This window comes from Rhinopithecus bieti, unplaced genomic scaffold, assembly GCF_001698545.2.
Source record: "Rhinopithecus bieti isolate Rb0 unplaced genomic scaffold, ASM169854v2 scaffold_5150, whole genome shotgun sequence".
NCBI classification, from domain to species: domain Eukaryota; kingdom Metazoa; phylum Chordata; class Mammalia; order Primates; family Cercopithecidae; genus Rhinopithecus; species Rhinopithecus bieti.
This window is the reverse complement of record NW_016804706.1, coordinates 391,414-404,950: the sequence shown is the minus strand read 5'-3', so window position 1 is coordinate 404,950 and position 13,537 is coordinate 391,414. Positions and strand designations below refer to the sequence as shown.

Sequence of the window (13,537 nt, the reverse complement as noted above, 5' to 3'; positions counted from 1 at the left end):
GTTTCTAGACACAAAGGGGCCACAGGGACCTGGAGAAAGATCTGAAAGGAGAATAGCAGAGGCCAGTGGTTCCTAATGTATTCCATTAGGCACTCTTCTGCTTTATATTTATCCTGCCTGTGTATTAAAAATTATGTCTACTCCACAAAATGCATTTAAATAATAATTAATGTTTTCAATTTTATTAACTAATAAAAGCTTCATATAGAAGAACATGATTTATAGTAAGCTTTTGAAGTAGAGAAATGAGCTGTTGCATTTCATTACTCTGCATCAATCCAGCACTTCTGTAAATTCGATTCTCCAGGACAGAACCTCCTAGAATAAGATGGGGTCATTTGCGATCTGTCAGTGAGTGAAGGTACAGTAAATGCCTCTGCAAACAGAGATGATAACTTGGCATTTTAAAGAGCTTCCTACTTTGAAAAGATTTGAAGCCCTTGAAAACATACTTTTAGGCTGGACATGGTGGCTCGCATCTGTAATCCCAGCACTTTGGGAGGCCAAGGTGGGCAGGTTGCCTGAGATCAGGAGTTTGAGACCAGCTTGGACAGCATGGTGAAACCATGTCTCTACTAAAATTACAAAAATTAGCAGCTGCCTATTATCCCAGCTACTCGGGAAGCTGAGGCAGGAGAATCACTTGAAGTCGGGAGGCGGAGGTTGCAGTGAGCTCAGATTGCACCGTTGCACTCCAGCCTGGGCAACAGAGTGAGACTCCACTCCAAAAAAAAAAAAAGCTTTTAAAAACTCGTTCCATGGTAATGCCCTGAGAGTTTGGGAGAGAGCAGTAGTTAATTTGGGATACGAGGAGAATCAGAGTGATGGAGTAAACTTCCCGGGGACAGGCACACCTTTCTTGTCTCCATTTAAGTCTCAAGGGCGAGGGAGAGAGTGGCACCTTTAGGTTTGTCTGAGATCACGGTGGTGAGGTGCATCCAGGAGTAAAGGTAGAGAAATAGAGGTGCCGCAGTGTGAGAGTGGATGTTGATTGCTTTGTGTGTTGAAGAGGGGAGTCAGCATTTAATTGTTGGCTTAGGATTGTTCTCAAGTAGTGGATTTGGTTTGCAGGTTCTGGGACAGGGTAGGAAGTATGTTGGAGAGCTCAAGACCCAGAAATCCAATGTTATTTTGCAAAGGGAATTTTACAAGCAAAGTTTTCTGAGCCTGGAAGACACTTAGGAATCTTTTCCAGTCATCTCATTTTATAGACTGGGAAACCAACATCTAAGGAGATTTGTCCAAGGTAATGTAGCAAGTGACCCTCCTGGGACTCTAACTCGTATCTCCTCTGTCTGAGGTTATTTCTCCTATGTCTTCTTAAGGCATGTTTTATACCTTCTGCCAGACTAGCCATGTCAGGCTCACAGTCACAGCACTCTACACAATGCTGACTGCCGTATCCTGCCTGGGTGCTCTCGTTCTTAGGACGGCCCCTGAGTAATGGGGTGCTCTTAAAAGCAGCATGAGAGGTTCAGCAAGCATTACAGGTCTTCACGCCAGTGAGGGCCCAGGCCACAGGACGGACAGTAATAAGTCAGGACTGGGAGAGGAGAGGTGGATTGTTAATCAGGGAAAAATTTTCAACACAGAAAGACCATCCCATGTTTGGAATGAGGATTGCAAATAGATTGCCTGAGGGGAGAAGTACGTAATCAGAAAGCATTCTTTGTTTATTAACTCCTGCCCAGCAAAAGTGAAAGAAAATTCACAGGAGCATGCAAGAACAAAGGGCACAGCAAAGCTGGACAAACACAGCAATCCAGGCAGGGGATTTCCAATTCAATGCTGGTATATAAGCTGGATGCAAAATCCTTTTTCTGTCTCTGGTTTCTGGCCCCTTGACTGCAGAGATGGCTCCTAATGCTTCCTGCCTCTGTGTAAGCTGGGATTTGATAAAGCGGATGGGGAAAGGAAAAGCACTTTCAAGAGTTGGGGAGAGATCTTAGAAATGGGAGATGGACAGTACTCAGGGCTCTGGGTGGCTAGGCAGGCATCCTTAAGGGGAAGAGACTGGCATTGACATTTGCAGAATGGGAAGAGGGATTGTCTGAAGAGAAGCTGGTTATCTGGCTTCTGTGTTCTTTTTTAAATCAAACATTGGACTAGCTACTCTTAGGGATAAATGGTAGAAAAAAAAGTGGGGGTGAGCTTTGTGTTCCACAGGGCTGGTGAGATTTGAAATTATGGAAACATTTTTTAGGGTTCTTAAACTTAATCTTCTCTTTTCTTTCAAAGGACAGCTTCACAAAACTCATTTATCTGAAGTTGTTAATGATCTAACACATTACATTATATAAGAAAATATGCACTATGGAGAGAACCTGGAATTAAGGCAATGCTTAACACAGATCCTCCAGTGAAGAAATGTCTGCAATATCTAGATTGGGAAAATATTTCTGAATGGAGTATGAGGGAGGTCTTCTCAGGCTTTCAAGTGGCCATTGGGAGTGAGTTTTCCAGTCTTTTAGGGTTTTCCAGCTATTGAAGTAAGACTTAGACATAGTCCCTATCTTCTGTGAGTGAGGCCCTAGTCTAATCAAAGGAGATCGTATTCTATATTAGGTAGATATAAAAACACAATAAATATAAATTAACAAGAAACACTGAACATAGTGTCACTGTAATATGTAAGTTATTATTATAAAGCAGTGGGATATTTGAAAAAAAACTAACAGTTCAGTGATTATGTGTCCTACCCAGGATTTCCTTCTGAAGTATTGACAGAGGGTATCCTATTGCTATATCTTATGAGGCTGTCATATTTTAGAAATTCTCTTTGACAGTTGTTTTTAGAGTCTGGTGTACATCTTTTGAAGCTCTGTATTTACTTTTTGACATTTGACAAACTTTGTCTGGATAGGAGAGGCAGGTAAATAAGGTAGAAAATCTTTAATTACATCTCAAGATGAATAAAAAGTATGTTTTTTACATCTATTGAAATGCACAGAAAAAAGGAAGTAAAAAATTGTCAACTAAAAACAATTACACAATTTATACATTTAGAAAGGAGACTTTATTTCTTATGAAGGGTTATAGTCTGCAAGGTAGCCATTCTGACAAGCTGGGAAGCTCAGCTTCTGGTTGAAAACCAAAAGCAAGCTTTGTAGGAGGAAAGTGATACAGGAATTTATGCTGAAGGGGTTTGCTAAGTATACATATCCAATAGGTTACGACAGAGGCAATGAATATTCATGAAGGGGGTCCTAATGCATGCATGTTGAATAAGCTTGCATGTTATATACCACCCATGGTCACTCTGAGGTGGAGACTTAACATTTAATTGCATTACAGTTAGGCCTTATACATGAAAAGGTGAAGCAGGGACACAAAGGCATTCAAATGTGCAGCTTCTGTAAACTAGCCAGAACCAGTCCATGGTCAGTGGTCTCTTATCAGGAGAAAATTACTGAAATCAGTCATTTGTCCAACTAAAACTGTAGTTATGGCTTGAGGAACAGGGGGTCAGTTAGCATGTGGATGAGCTGTAATTGTTTTAATATTGTTCCTCTCGAGGCCAGTGCTTGTTTAGCTGCTAGAGAAAAAAGAAAACAACTTTGTGGCAGTTAGAACATAGTTTATTCTTTAAGTGTAGGGATGCATGACTTAACTCTTGCCTATTATAGCCTCAGGTCTTGTTTAAAATTTGCCACAAAAATCTTATTGCCACCAATAATCCATTCTTTCAGTCTTATAATCTCTAACGTTGCTGGTCAGTTGTGTCTAAACTGCAAAAGGGAGAAGATATAATGAGGCATGTCCAGCCTCCTGTTTCATCATGACTGAGGTATTTTATTTATTTATCTTTTTGAGACAGAGTCTCACTCTGTTGCCCCAGCTGGAGTGCAGTGGTGCCATCTCCACTTACTGCAACCTCTGCCTTCTGGGTTCAAATGATTCTCATGCCTCAGCCTCCTGAGTAGCTGGGATTACAGGGACTCAACACCACGCCTGGCTAATTTTTGTATTTTTAGTAGAGATGAGGTTTCACCAAGTTGGCCAGGCTGGTCTCGAACGCCCAGCCTCAAGTGATCAGCTTGCCTCAGCTTCCCAAAGTTCTGGGATTACAGGTATAAGCCACTGCCCTTGGCCCAGTGACTAAGTTCTTAAAATTTCTCTAGGGTCCCCCTGAGCAAGAGAGGGTCTGTTCAATTGGTTGGGGGCTCAGGATTTTATTTTTCATTCTCAAGATTGAAAAAAAAGGTGTGATTACAAAGGAATGGGACAAATTTTCTTATTTGTGTTGCAACTTGGTAATTCCAAAGGAGAAGTTCCAAGAAAGAGAGGGACACTGGCTACTGAACAGGAGCTAGAGGACCAGATAAACAGTGGAAGGGTGGGAGCCATTGTGGTGGGGAGCAGAAATGTAAAGTGAGGCAGGCATCCTAGGCAACTGTCGTGTGGCTTTCACTTCCCAGGTGCATGTTCGTTCCAAGGAATGGGATTTAATGACCTTTGATGCCAACCCATATGACAGCGTGAAAAAAATCAGTGAACACATCCGGTCTAAGACCAAGGTTCCTGTGCAGGACCAGGTTCTTTTGCTGGGCTCCAAGATCCTAAAGCCACGGAGAAGGCTCTCATCTTATGGCATTGACAAGGAGAAGACCATCCACCTTACCCTGAAAGTGGTGAAGCCCAATGATGAGGAGCTGCTCTTGTATCTTGTGGAGTCAGTTGATGAGGGGCAGAGACATCTCCTTCAGGTGCGAAGGTCCAGCTCAGTGGCACAAGTGAAAGCAATGATCGAGACCAAGACGGGTGTAACCCCTGAGACCCAGATTGTGAATTGCAATGGAAAGAGGCTGGAAGATGGGAAGATGATGGCAGATTATGGCATCAGAAAGGGCAACTTACTCTTCCTGACATCTTATTGTATTGCAGGGTGACCACCCTGGGGATGGGGTGTTGGCAAGGGCCAAAAAGCTTATTTCTTTTAATCTCTTAATCAACAACCACATCCTTTGATGATTTCCCAAAATTAATGAGAATGAGATGAGTGGAGTAAGATTTGGGTGGGATGGGTAGGATGAAGAATATTGTCCAGCTCTATGTTTCTTTGATTCTAAAACAATTAATTAAGTGGCAGGATTTTTAATAGTGTGTTACTGAGACTAGTAAATAAAATTTTAAGGCAAAATAGAGCATTCAAAGCCAGCTTGCAATTTAATTCTTTCTTGATATACCTTGTTATTTATGGAAAAACTCCTATCTCCTTTCATTTTTGACAAGAGAGTAAGTTTTAGGTTGGGATCCATGTTCTACTGATGTCTGTATTTCTGTCTTTGTTAAGCCCAGTGCTTTATTTATATCACTCAATAATGGTTGAACCAAATCAAATTTCTACTTACAGAGCATAGTGAAATGATTTATTTTAAAATGAATTAGTTGCTCTGACATGATCATAATCAAATTTCTAAACATTTTAGAAACTAAATTGAGCTCCTTTCCCCCTCTTCTCCTTTAAGGCTATTTGGTATGAAATGAAGTCCAGCACCATGCCCCCTCCTATTCTCTATGTCCCACATCCAACTAAAATAGTCGTTATTTATGGGGATGATGGTGGGCAAGGAAAGGTATTTTCCACAGGAATCTAGTGATTGTGTGTAACTAGTGGGGGTTCCTAGGGGTAGATGAACACTGGGAGAGAACAAACTTTCTGAAGCTGGGGGACTGTGGACCACCCTCTCTCCTACCTGCTGTAGGGTCTAGCAGGTCTTCTGCATGATGAGGGTGCCAGTCCGGGTGAGGGTGGGTGAGGAGCTGGCTTCTGGATTGACCTCAATATTCTGCTCAGGTTCTGTTGATTGAGCATTTTTCTCTCTGCTTTTTTTTTCATGAGTAGATCCCTGTTCCTGTCTTGAGAACTTGAGTCCCTTCCTCCATCTTCCTCCCTCCATTTACTCCTCTTTCTGACTCTCTTTCTTGCTCTCTCTCTCTCTCTCATGTCTCACTATTGATCACCTGTGAGTTTTTTTCACAGCCTGAGACATGCCCGCCTTCTTCCACACTCTTCCTAGTTCCTTGTTTCTTTAAAACTTGTTCAAGAACCAACTCCTGCAGGAGGGTTTCCCATCTTGACCCCACTCAGCAAAATTCACCACCACGTATGGGCTTTCCTCATCACACTTATGGGTGAAATGCCCCGGGGAGGGCACTGGTCCCCTGGCAAGGTCTGCACTAGGTTGGACTGGTTTCCGAGAAGAGAGTCCATGGTCTCTTTTTCTGGATGACCCTCTCCTGCAGAGTAGGGACTATGATTTTCTTGTTAACTTGAGACTTCTGATGGCAGAGACCAAGAGGTCTTCACGGTCTTCCATCAGATAGGGAGGAAGCTAAAGGCAGTCATCACGTCCATCATCTTACCTGCACATGGAGTCGTGAGGGGTAGGTTTTCCTTTCCTAAACCTGTGTATATAGAGGATTTAGGAATTTTCCCTCAAGAACTAAACATTCCACACGGGAGGAAAACATTTCCCCCATTGGACTCCTTAGGACAAATCTTGCAGATTATCATACAAAAATGAACAGTCTGAAGTCTAAACTGACTCACTAATGGGTATTTCCATCCTTGGGTTTTGGCTTAATACTTTCTCCCCTCCCCAACCTACTCACTGTACAGCCTGGCCTCTCCCCAGACTCCACAGCAGCCTCCTCGCCGCCCCCTTCACTTCCTTATTCCTGAGGGTGTAGATGAGCGGGTTGAGAGCGGGTGTGACCACGGTGTAGAAGAGCGATACGAACTTGCCCCGTGCCTGGTTGTAGCGCTGCGCGGGCTGCAGGTAGGTGTAGATGGCCGAGCCGTAGAACAGGCAGACCGCTGTCAGGTGGGACCCACACGTGCCCACCGCCCTCCTCCGGCCTCCGCTGGACCGCATGCAACAGACAGCTCGGGCCACGGCACCATAGGAGGCCAGGATGACAGCAGACGGCAGCAGCAGGATGACCACGCGGGCGGCGAACATCTGGTTCTCGGTGGTGTCTCCGTCGCCTCCGCAGGCCAGCTTGAGCAACGCCGGCAGCTCACAGATGAAGTGGTCCAGCAGGCGGGGCCCGCACAGCGGCCGCTCAGCCAGGAGCGCGGTTTGCGCAACGGAGTTGGAGAGGCCGCCTAGCCAGGAGGCGCTGGCCAGCGCGCGGCATAGGCGCGCGGAGGCGAGCCCAGCATAGCGCAGCGGGAGGCACACTGCGGCCGCGCGGTCCAGCGCCATCACCGCCAGGAGGACGCACTCGGCCGAACCCAGAGCCAGCGATGCGCACAGCTGGGCCGTGCAGTGGCTGCGCGGCAGCCAGAACGCTGGTCTGCGCAGGTTGGCCAGCAGGGGCGGCACCACGCTCGTGGTGAAGCCCGCATCCATCAAGGCCAGGTGGCAGAGGAAGTAGTACATGGGCGTGTGCAGGCGCGGGTCGCGCACCGCCAGCAGCACCAGCACCGAGTTGCCGGTCAAGGTCAGGAGGTAGCAGAGGAGGACAAGGGCGAAGAGGACCGGCTGCAGGGAGGGCCAGTCGGAGAAACCCAGCAGGAGGAAGCGCTCCTCTGTGCTGTAGTTGGCCTAAAGGAGGAAAACTCCCAGAATGTTTGGAAGGTCGAAATAAGAAAGGGTGACTACCCCCTTATAAGCAAAGGAAAAACCTTGGAGTGTGGGACTGGGTTGGGCGAAGGAATGGAAGCATATACAAGGTTAGTTTGTGGATTGTAATCCCGTTTACAGATGAGATTACTTAGTAATAATCCCCCTAAGAATAAGAGCAACACTCCAAGCTTGGCCTGGCCAACATTCGGTAGGCAGAATGATCACCTCCGTTGTTTCAGGTACTCTATGTTTGTTTATGCAACTGTTCATGTAAAAATGGAGACCAGGCCAGAAGTATCCTTGAGCTGGCAGAGCCAGTTGGGCCTCCTAAGTAACATTAACCTTGTTTGATTCGCAAGCATGTCTGAAACTTTATTTGTGCTATTTCTTGTAAATGCCTATATTAAAGAAACATAGAAATTAAGCTCAACCAATCAGAAGCAGCCAACAAAAACATAATTATATAACTAGGACTTCCTCATGGGATAGACCAAATAAGGCAACTGTATAACTGTAACCAATGAAATATTATCTTTGCTTTTACCTGTTTGTCCTAAAAAGCCTCCTCCTCATGTCCTAGAAAGCTTCTCCACAGAGAGATCTGTGGAGCTCCCTAGTCACTTCTGGCTTGGAGCTGCCCAGTTCAGGAATCACTGCTCAAATAAACTCTTAAATATTTTATTGGGCCTTAGTTTACTTTCTAACACAACCCATTATACTGCTGATTACCGATTTTTAATTTGTTGTGAATAGAGACCACTCCCAACGTCCATGCCCCTCCCACTGAGGGGAGATCAGCACATGCATACTAGCCTTTAAATCAGGAATCAGTTGGGTAGAAAAAAAGAACACTTTCTGGTAGACCAGAAGTCAGGACATCATGGTTTTACCTAGCATACTCCCTTTAGCCAGTTATGTGATATGGGGAGATCTTCATTTCCCTCTGTCTCAGTTTTCTCATGTGTAAATCAAGGAGTTTGAACTAGATGACATCTAAGTTTCCTGTCCAAACTCCTTCACTTTAGTATCAAATATTGATCAAATAAATAAAAAATAAAAAGAGAACCCCAGGGAACAAAAGGAACCTCATTCTCCAAAGGGTCTTGTTGAACCAAGCGTCTTAATGGTACAGAAACATATGGTTTATGTGATGGATGAAAGTTTATGTGATGGATAGAAATGTTTCTGCTGCATGACTCCTGACATAAATTATTGTGTAGATAACTTATTTTACACATCATATTCACTTCTCTTAATTACAAAAGCACAGTAACCTAATTTTTCATTTTTCAGGGGGAAAAACACTGTTCCCTACCAAAGCATCCTGTTTGATTGTATGTTTCACTCATTTATCCTCACTGGGCAGAACAAGCATTAATGTTGTGATTAAGAACCAGGGTTTAGCAGCCAGACTGCCTGGATTTGAGTCCTGGCTCTGCCATTTTCTAGCTGAACAACCTTGGGCATGTTACTTAGCCTCTCTCTGCCTCGGTTTCCTCATATGAAAATAGAAATATGTTAAGTGGGCTAAATATGAAAAGCTGTTAGAACAATGCCTGGCACATAGCAGCTGTTAACCATTGTCATCCTTTAATAAATGCTAACTATTGTCATATCTTTTTCCCAAATTAAGAAACAGGTTTTTAAGGGGTTCTTATGCTAGGCAGTGATGTAACTGCTATGAACATTTACATCTCTTTTCATTTATTAACTCTAATCTTTACTCACTTGAAAATTAGGCAATAGCCTTATTTTATAGAGTGTGTTAGGAGAGTAATTGAAGTTAAATTACTTGCCCAAGGCCACATCATTTGTAAATGCTTAATAGGTTTTCCACTTATATTTGACTAACTTCGAGGTCCTTCCCTGTTTGATCAACCAGGCTCCACTGTGCTAGAGACTGTGGAGTATAAAAGGACATGCAAAGTCTGACCTATATTTAGAGATAATTTTATAATTTGGGGTCATATTGGAGATGAATAAAGTAGGAGAGGTGACATTCAGGCTTACAGACCTATGGTGGCTAGAGATGTTGGGTTACAAAAGGTCAAATTCTTTAATGCGGTGATTACACGGACACTCAACAGTTTAGCCAGGCAAGCTCTAAACCATTCCTCTTCAAATATGCCACACCATGAAAACAGGCACACAATAATAAAACTGCACAGATAACATTCTTGTTACATGTATGCACAAATTCCCCAAAACATAGGCATGTGTGCACCTGTAAACATAAACCCATCATCTCCCTCATACATCTAGAAGACAAATCTGTTGTGAAATATATAATATAATGTGTCATTAAACTTCACTTGGTATTTCAGAATGTGCCTCTCGGCACAAGACCATTTTGCTGTAAGGCACTGTAATACCCAACTTACCTTCATGACTAATCTTTGGCACTAATGTTTACACCTTGAGTTTCCAGATGATAGGTTGGTCTCTTGCTCCTGCTCTGGATTCTCTGGATTTGAAATGGCAGTTGGGAGGATTTAATAAAAGATGAAATTGCATGGCTGTGTTGATTTCTGGAATGGGTGCCTGAGATCAGAGCCAGGTATCTCAGGAAAAGGATAAGGGGTGGGTGTCATTGTGCTTGTAAATAGGGGAATAAAAAGAACTGATAAGAAACCTACACTTGTGAAATTTCAGGATCTAGGCAGAGGTGGTGATGTCTGTTCCTGGAGAACCTTGTAATGGGGTACAGACCAGACAAGGACCTGGGCCTTGTGCTGGTAGCAAATCAGCATTAGCTGTTGGTGGTAGCAAAATCCCTCCTGGATCTAAAGGACAGAGTTAGAAGGAGGAAGCACGCTGATGAGTGCTCTCACTAGGGAAGAAACAGGGGAATCAACGTTCCCTGTTATTTAGAAGAGAGGATGGAGCTCTGGGGAATCAATGTCCCACTCCCATCATTAGTACTTTGCATGAAGGTGTCCGGAGAGGAGTCCCCAACAGTGGGGGAGAGGAAATTCTGGAGGGAAAGTCCCTTTAGGATAGTGTGTCTCTGGCAGTGTATGAAGGCCAAAGGCAGCACAATTCCCTCTCATGATCGTTTCTACTATTCAATTGGAACTGGTTTAGAATTTCATTCTCTGATGGAGTGACCTTAAGCTAATTGTTTAACTTCAGTGATTCTCAGTGTCATCGTCTGTAAAACAAGGAAAATAACCGGTTCTGTCAGGAATTTTGTAGATTTGTTGAAGTCATTCTCAGTTTTGAATGTAGCTTTGACTGTTGTGTCATCAGCTTTGCTCCAGAGCCCGCCTCCCCGCTTGTGGCTGTCACCATTCTCGTTCCCTGTGCTCCTCCTTCATCCTTGAAGATTTTTGTCCCTGATCCCCTCTCACTCTCTCCAGAACTGTGATGATTTTCGGTGAATTCAGTATCCTCATAGATTATCTTTCTATACTCTCCTCTCAGTTTCTTCCTCAGTGAGAAGTCTGCAAATTCATCGTGGCCCCTCACGTCCCTTGTATCTTCACTCCTCTGTCAAGCTTAGACTGTCTGGTCAATCACTGTTACTCCTTTGCATACTCTCAATGTTCCTGCCCTTTTCACTTGTTAGACTCTTTTGGCTAAATTGCTTTCCTATTTAAATCCAACTATAATCCTACTCTCTCCCTGTATTTGTTCAGCTGACTGTGGCTGAAGAAAAGCCCATAGCCATGCTGAGAGGTTTCACTTTACATTCATGACCATTACTTTAAGAGGAAGGGTCTAATGTCCTGGATAATCATATTTCCCTAGTCCACTCACTTTCCCCTCTCCTATGTAACTCATGCATACTTTCTGGTCTCTCCTTAAATCCCCAATACTCCTCTCTCTCAAATAATATCATCTTTCTCAGATAGATATTTTGCTTCATTTTTTACCGAAAAAATGTAAGGCAATCAAAAGAAGTTCTTACCAACCCATCTGTTCACCTACTTACATCTGTGCTCACATATAGGACTCTACATTTGCTCCTGATACTGCTAGGAATATACTATTTTGCATCTGTCTGATGTCAGTACCTCCACTTGCCCACTATATTCCATCCCTTTCCACTTATTCAGGGATATTACTCTAGTCTTTCCCCTTTTTCCTGTAGTATAATTTGCCCTTCCAGTGGACCATCCCTATCCATACATAAACAGACTTTGATTTCACTCATTAAAAAATAATCTTCTCTTGACTTCACTTCCCCCTAGCTACCATCCAGGTCCTTGAATTCTCTTTTGGGTTGGCTCCAACAAGGCTTCTGCACTGGAAATCTTTCATCGAAGGTCACAGACTGACCTCCACATTGATATAGTAGTTTTCAGTCCTCATGTTACTTGACCAGTTAGAAGCTTTTCAATAGAGTGGACTTAGCTTTCCTTTTTGGAACATACCTTTCACTTCTGCTATGGACTGAATTGTGTCCCCCCTCAAAATTCATACGTTGAAGATCTAATCCTCAATATGATGGTATTTGAAATGGGCATTTTAGGAGGTAATTATGAGGTTAAATGAGGTCACAAAGGTGAGGGCCTAATAGGATTAGTTTCCTTATAAATTAGGAGGAAAGAGAGTAAGAGCATGGGAAAGGCCTTGTGAGGAGGCAGCAAGTAGGGAGTTGTCTGCAAGCCAGGAGGAGAGCCATCACCAGGAACAAAATCAGTCAACATCTTGATCTTGAACTTCCCAGCCTCCAGCACTGTGAAAAATAAACTTCTGTTGTTCAAGCCACCCGGTTTACGGTATTTTGTTATGGCAGTCTGAGCTGACTGACAGCTTCAAAAGCACCAAAGTCTTCCAGCTGTTCCTTCTGAATCTCCTTTATTGGTTTCTCCTCCTCTCCTTGCAGTGCCCAGGGTTCCGCCCTCTTTCCTTTTTTACATGCACTTCCCTCATCCAGTCTTATGACATTGTACACCATCTACATACTGATGACTCCTAAATTTATATTTCCAACTTGGATTTTTCTCCTAACCTTCAGATTCCTATGTCCAATTGTCTACCCACCAGCAGCATTTTGGTGTCTAATACACATCTCAGGTTTAACATGCCATAAACTGAATTCCTTACTACCCACCTTCTCCCCTACAATGTGCTTCTTCTGTAGCCTTTCTCATCTCCCATAATGAAAATTTGTTCTTTTAGTTTCTCAGAAAAAATCTTGTGATACTGACTCTTCTTCATCTCACCCACATATAATCTATCCACAAATTCTGTTGGCGGTACCTGCAAAAATATGTGGTGAATCTGACAAGTTGTTATCACTGTTAGGACCACCACTCTGGTCTGTCCTTGTAATCATCATCTCTTGCTTGGCTGATTGAAATAATCCTCTGGTTCTTCCCTTAACCTTTAGTATATTCTCAACATGGAAGCCAGAGTAACCCATTTAAAACACAACTCAGATCATACCACTTCTTGTCTCAAAATCTTCCAACAGTTTCTGTCTTACAGAAACTAAAGACCTAAAAATCAGTGCTCTCCACCTCAGTACTACTGATGATTTTGACTGGATCATCGGATCATCCTTTTTAGGGGTGCTGTCCTGTGCATTGTAGGATGTTTAGCACCATCCCAGGGCTCTACCCACTAGGTGACAATAGTGCCTCTTCTCCAATTGTGACAATCAAAACCAGCTCTAGACATTGCCAAATGTCCCAGTGGGAGGCATAATCATCCACGGTGAGAACTGCTGCTTGACTTCATCAGATCCCTCTGACCTCATTGCCATCTTTCCTGATAAGTCACTCTACTCCAGTCACACTGGCCTCCTTGCTGTTCCCACATTCACAACAGTGCTGCTCCTACCCCAGGGCCTTTGCTCTTGCTCTTCTTCATACATGGAATGCTTTTCCCTCAGACTACTTGCTTCTTGACTACTTTACTTATTTCCTTTGGAAACTTTACCTAAGTGTCAGCTTCTTAGTGAAAGTCCCTCTGGCCATGCTATCTGAGATTCTGAGATACAAACTTCTATTCCT

The 13,537-nt window shown here is 43.5% G+C and overlaps 2 protein-coding genes across 2 annotated transcripts; one reads left to right on the top strand and one right to left on the bottom strand.

Moving 5' to 3' along the window:
- The first annotated feature begins 1,629 nt into the window (after window positions 1-1,629).
- Window positions 1,630-5,157, top strand: UBD (ubiquitin like modifier D). Its single transcript, XM_017870221.1, has 2 exons — window positions 1,630-1,880; window positions 4,419-5,157. Exons 1-2 carry the CDS (start codon window positions 1,854-1,856, stop codon window positions 4,887-4,889), a joined length of 498 nt encoding a protein of 165 aa, XP_017725710.1. The 5' UTR covers window positions 1,630-1,853; the 3' UTR covers window positions 4,890-5,157.
- Window positions 5,158-5,263: 106 nt separating this feature from the next.
- Window positions 5,264-10,054, bottom strand: OR2I1 (olfactory receptor family 2 subfamily I member 1). The gene has a single exon (XM_017870220.1). The coding sequence runs from the start codon at window positions 7,386-7,388 to the stop codon at window positions 6,612-6,614; it is 777 nt and encodes a 258-aa protein (XP_017725709.1). The 5' UTR covers window positions 7,389-10,054; the 3' UTR covers window positions 5,264-6,611.
- Window positions 10,055-13,537: the final 3,483 nt, after the last annotated feature.

What these genes read in the sequence shown, in the direction of transcription:
- OR2I1 (XM_017870220.1), bottom strand. Translation starts at nt 7,388, where the DNA reads ATGTACTACTTCCTCTGCCACCTGGCCTTGATGGATGCGGGCTTCACC.
- UBD (XM_017870221.1), top strand. Translation starts at nt 1,854, where the DNA reads ATGGCTCCTAATGCTTCCTGCCTCTGT. An exon ending in CTAATGCTTCCTGCCTCTGT is followed by an intron (nt 1,881 to 4,418) that starts GTAAGCTGGGAT and finishes TTCACTTCCCAG; the next exon opens with GTGCATGTTCGTTCCAAGGA.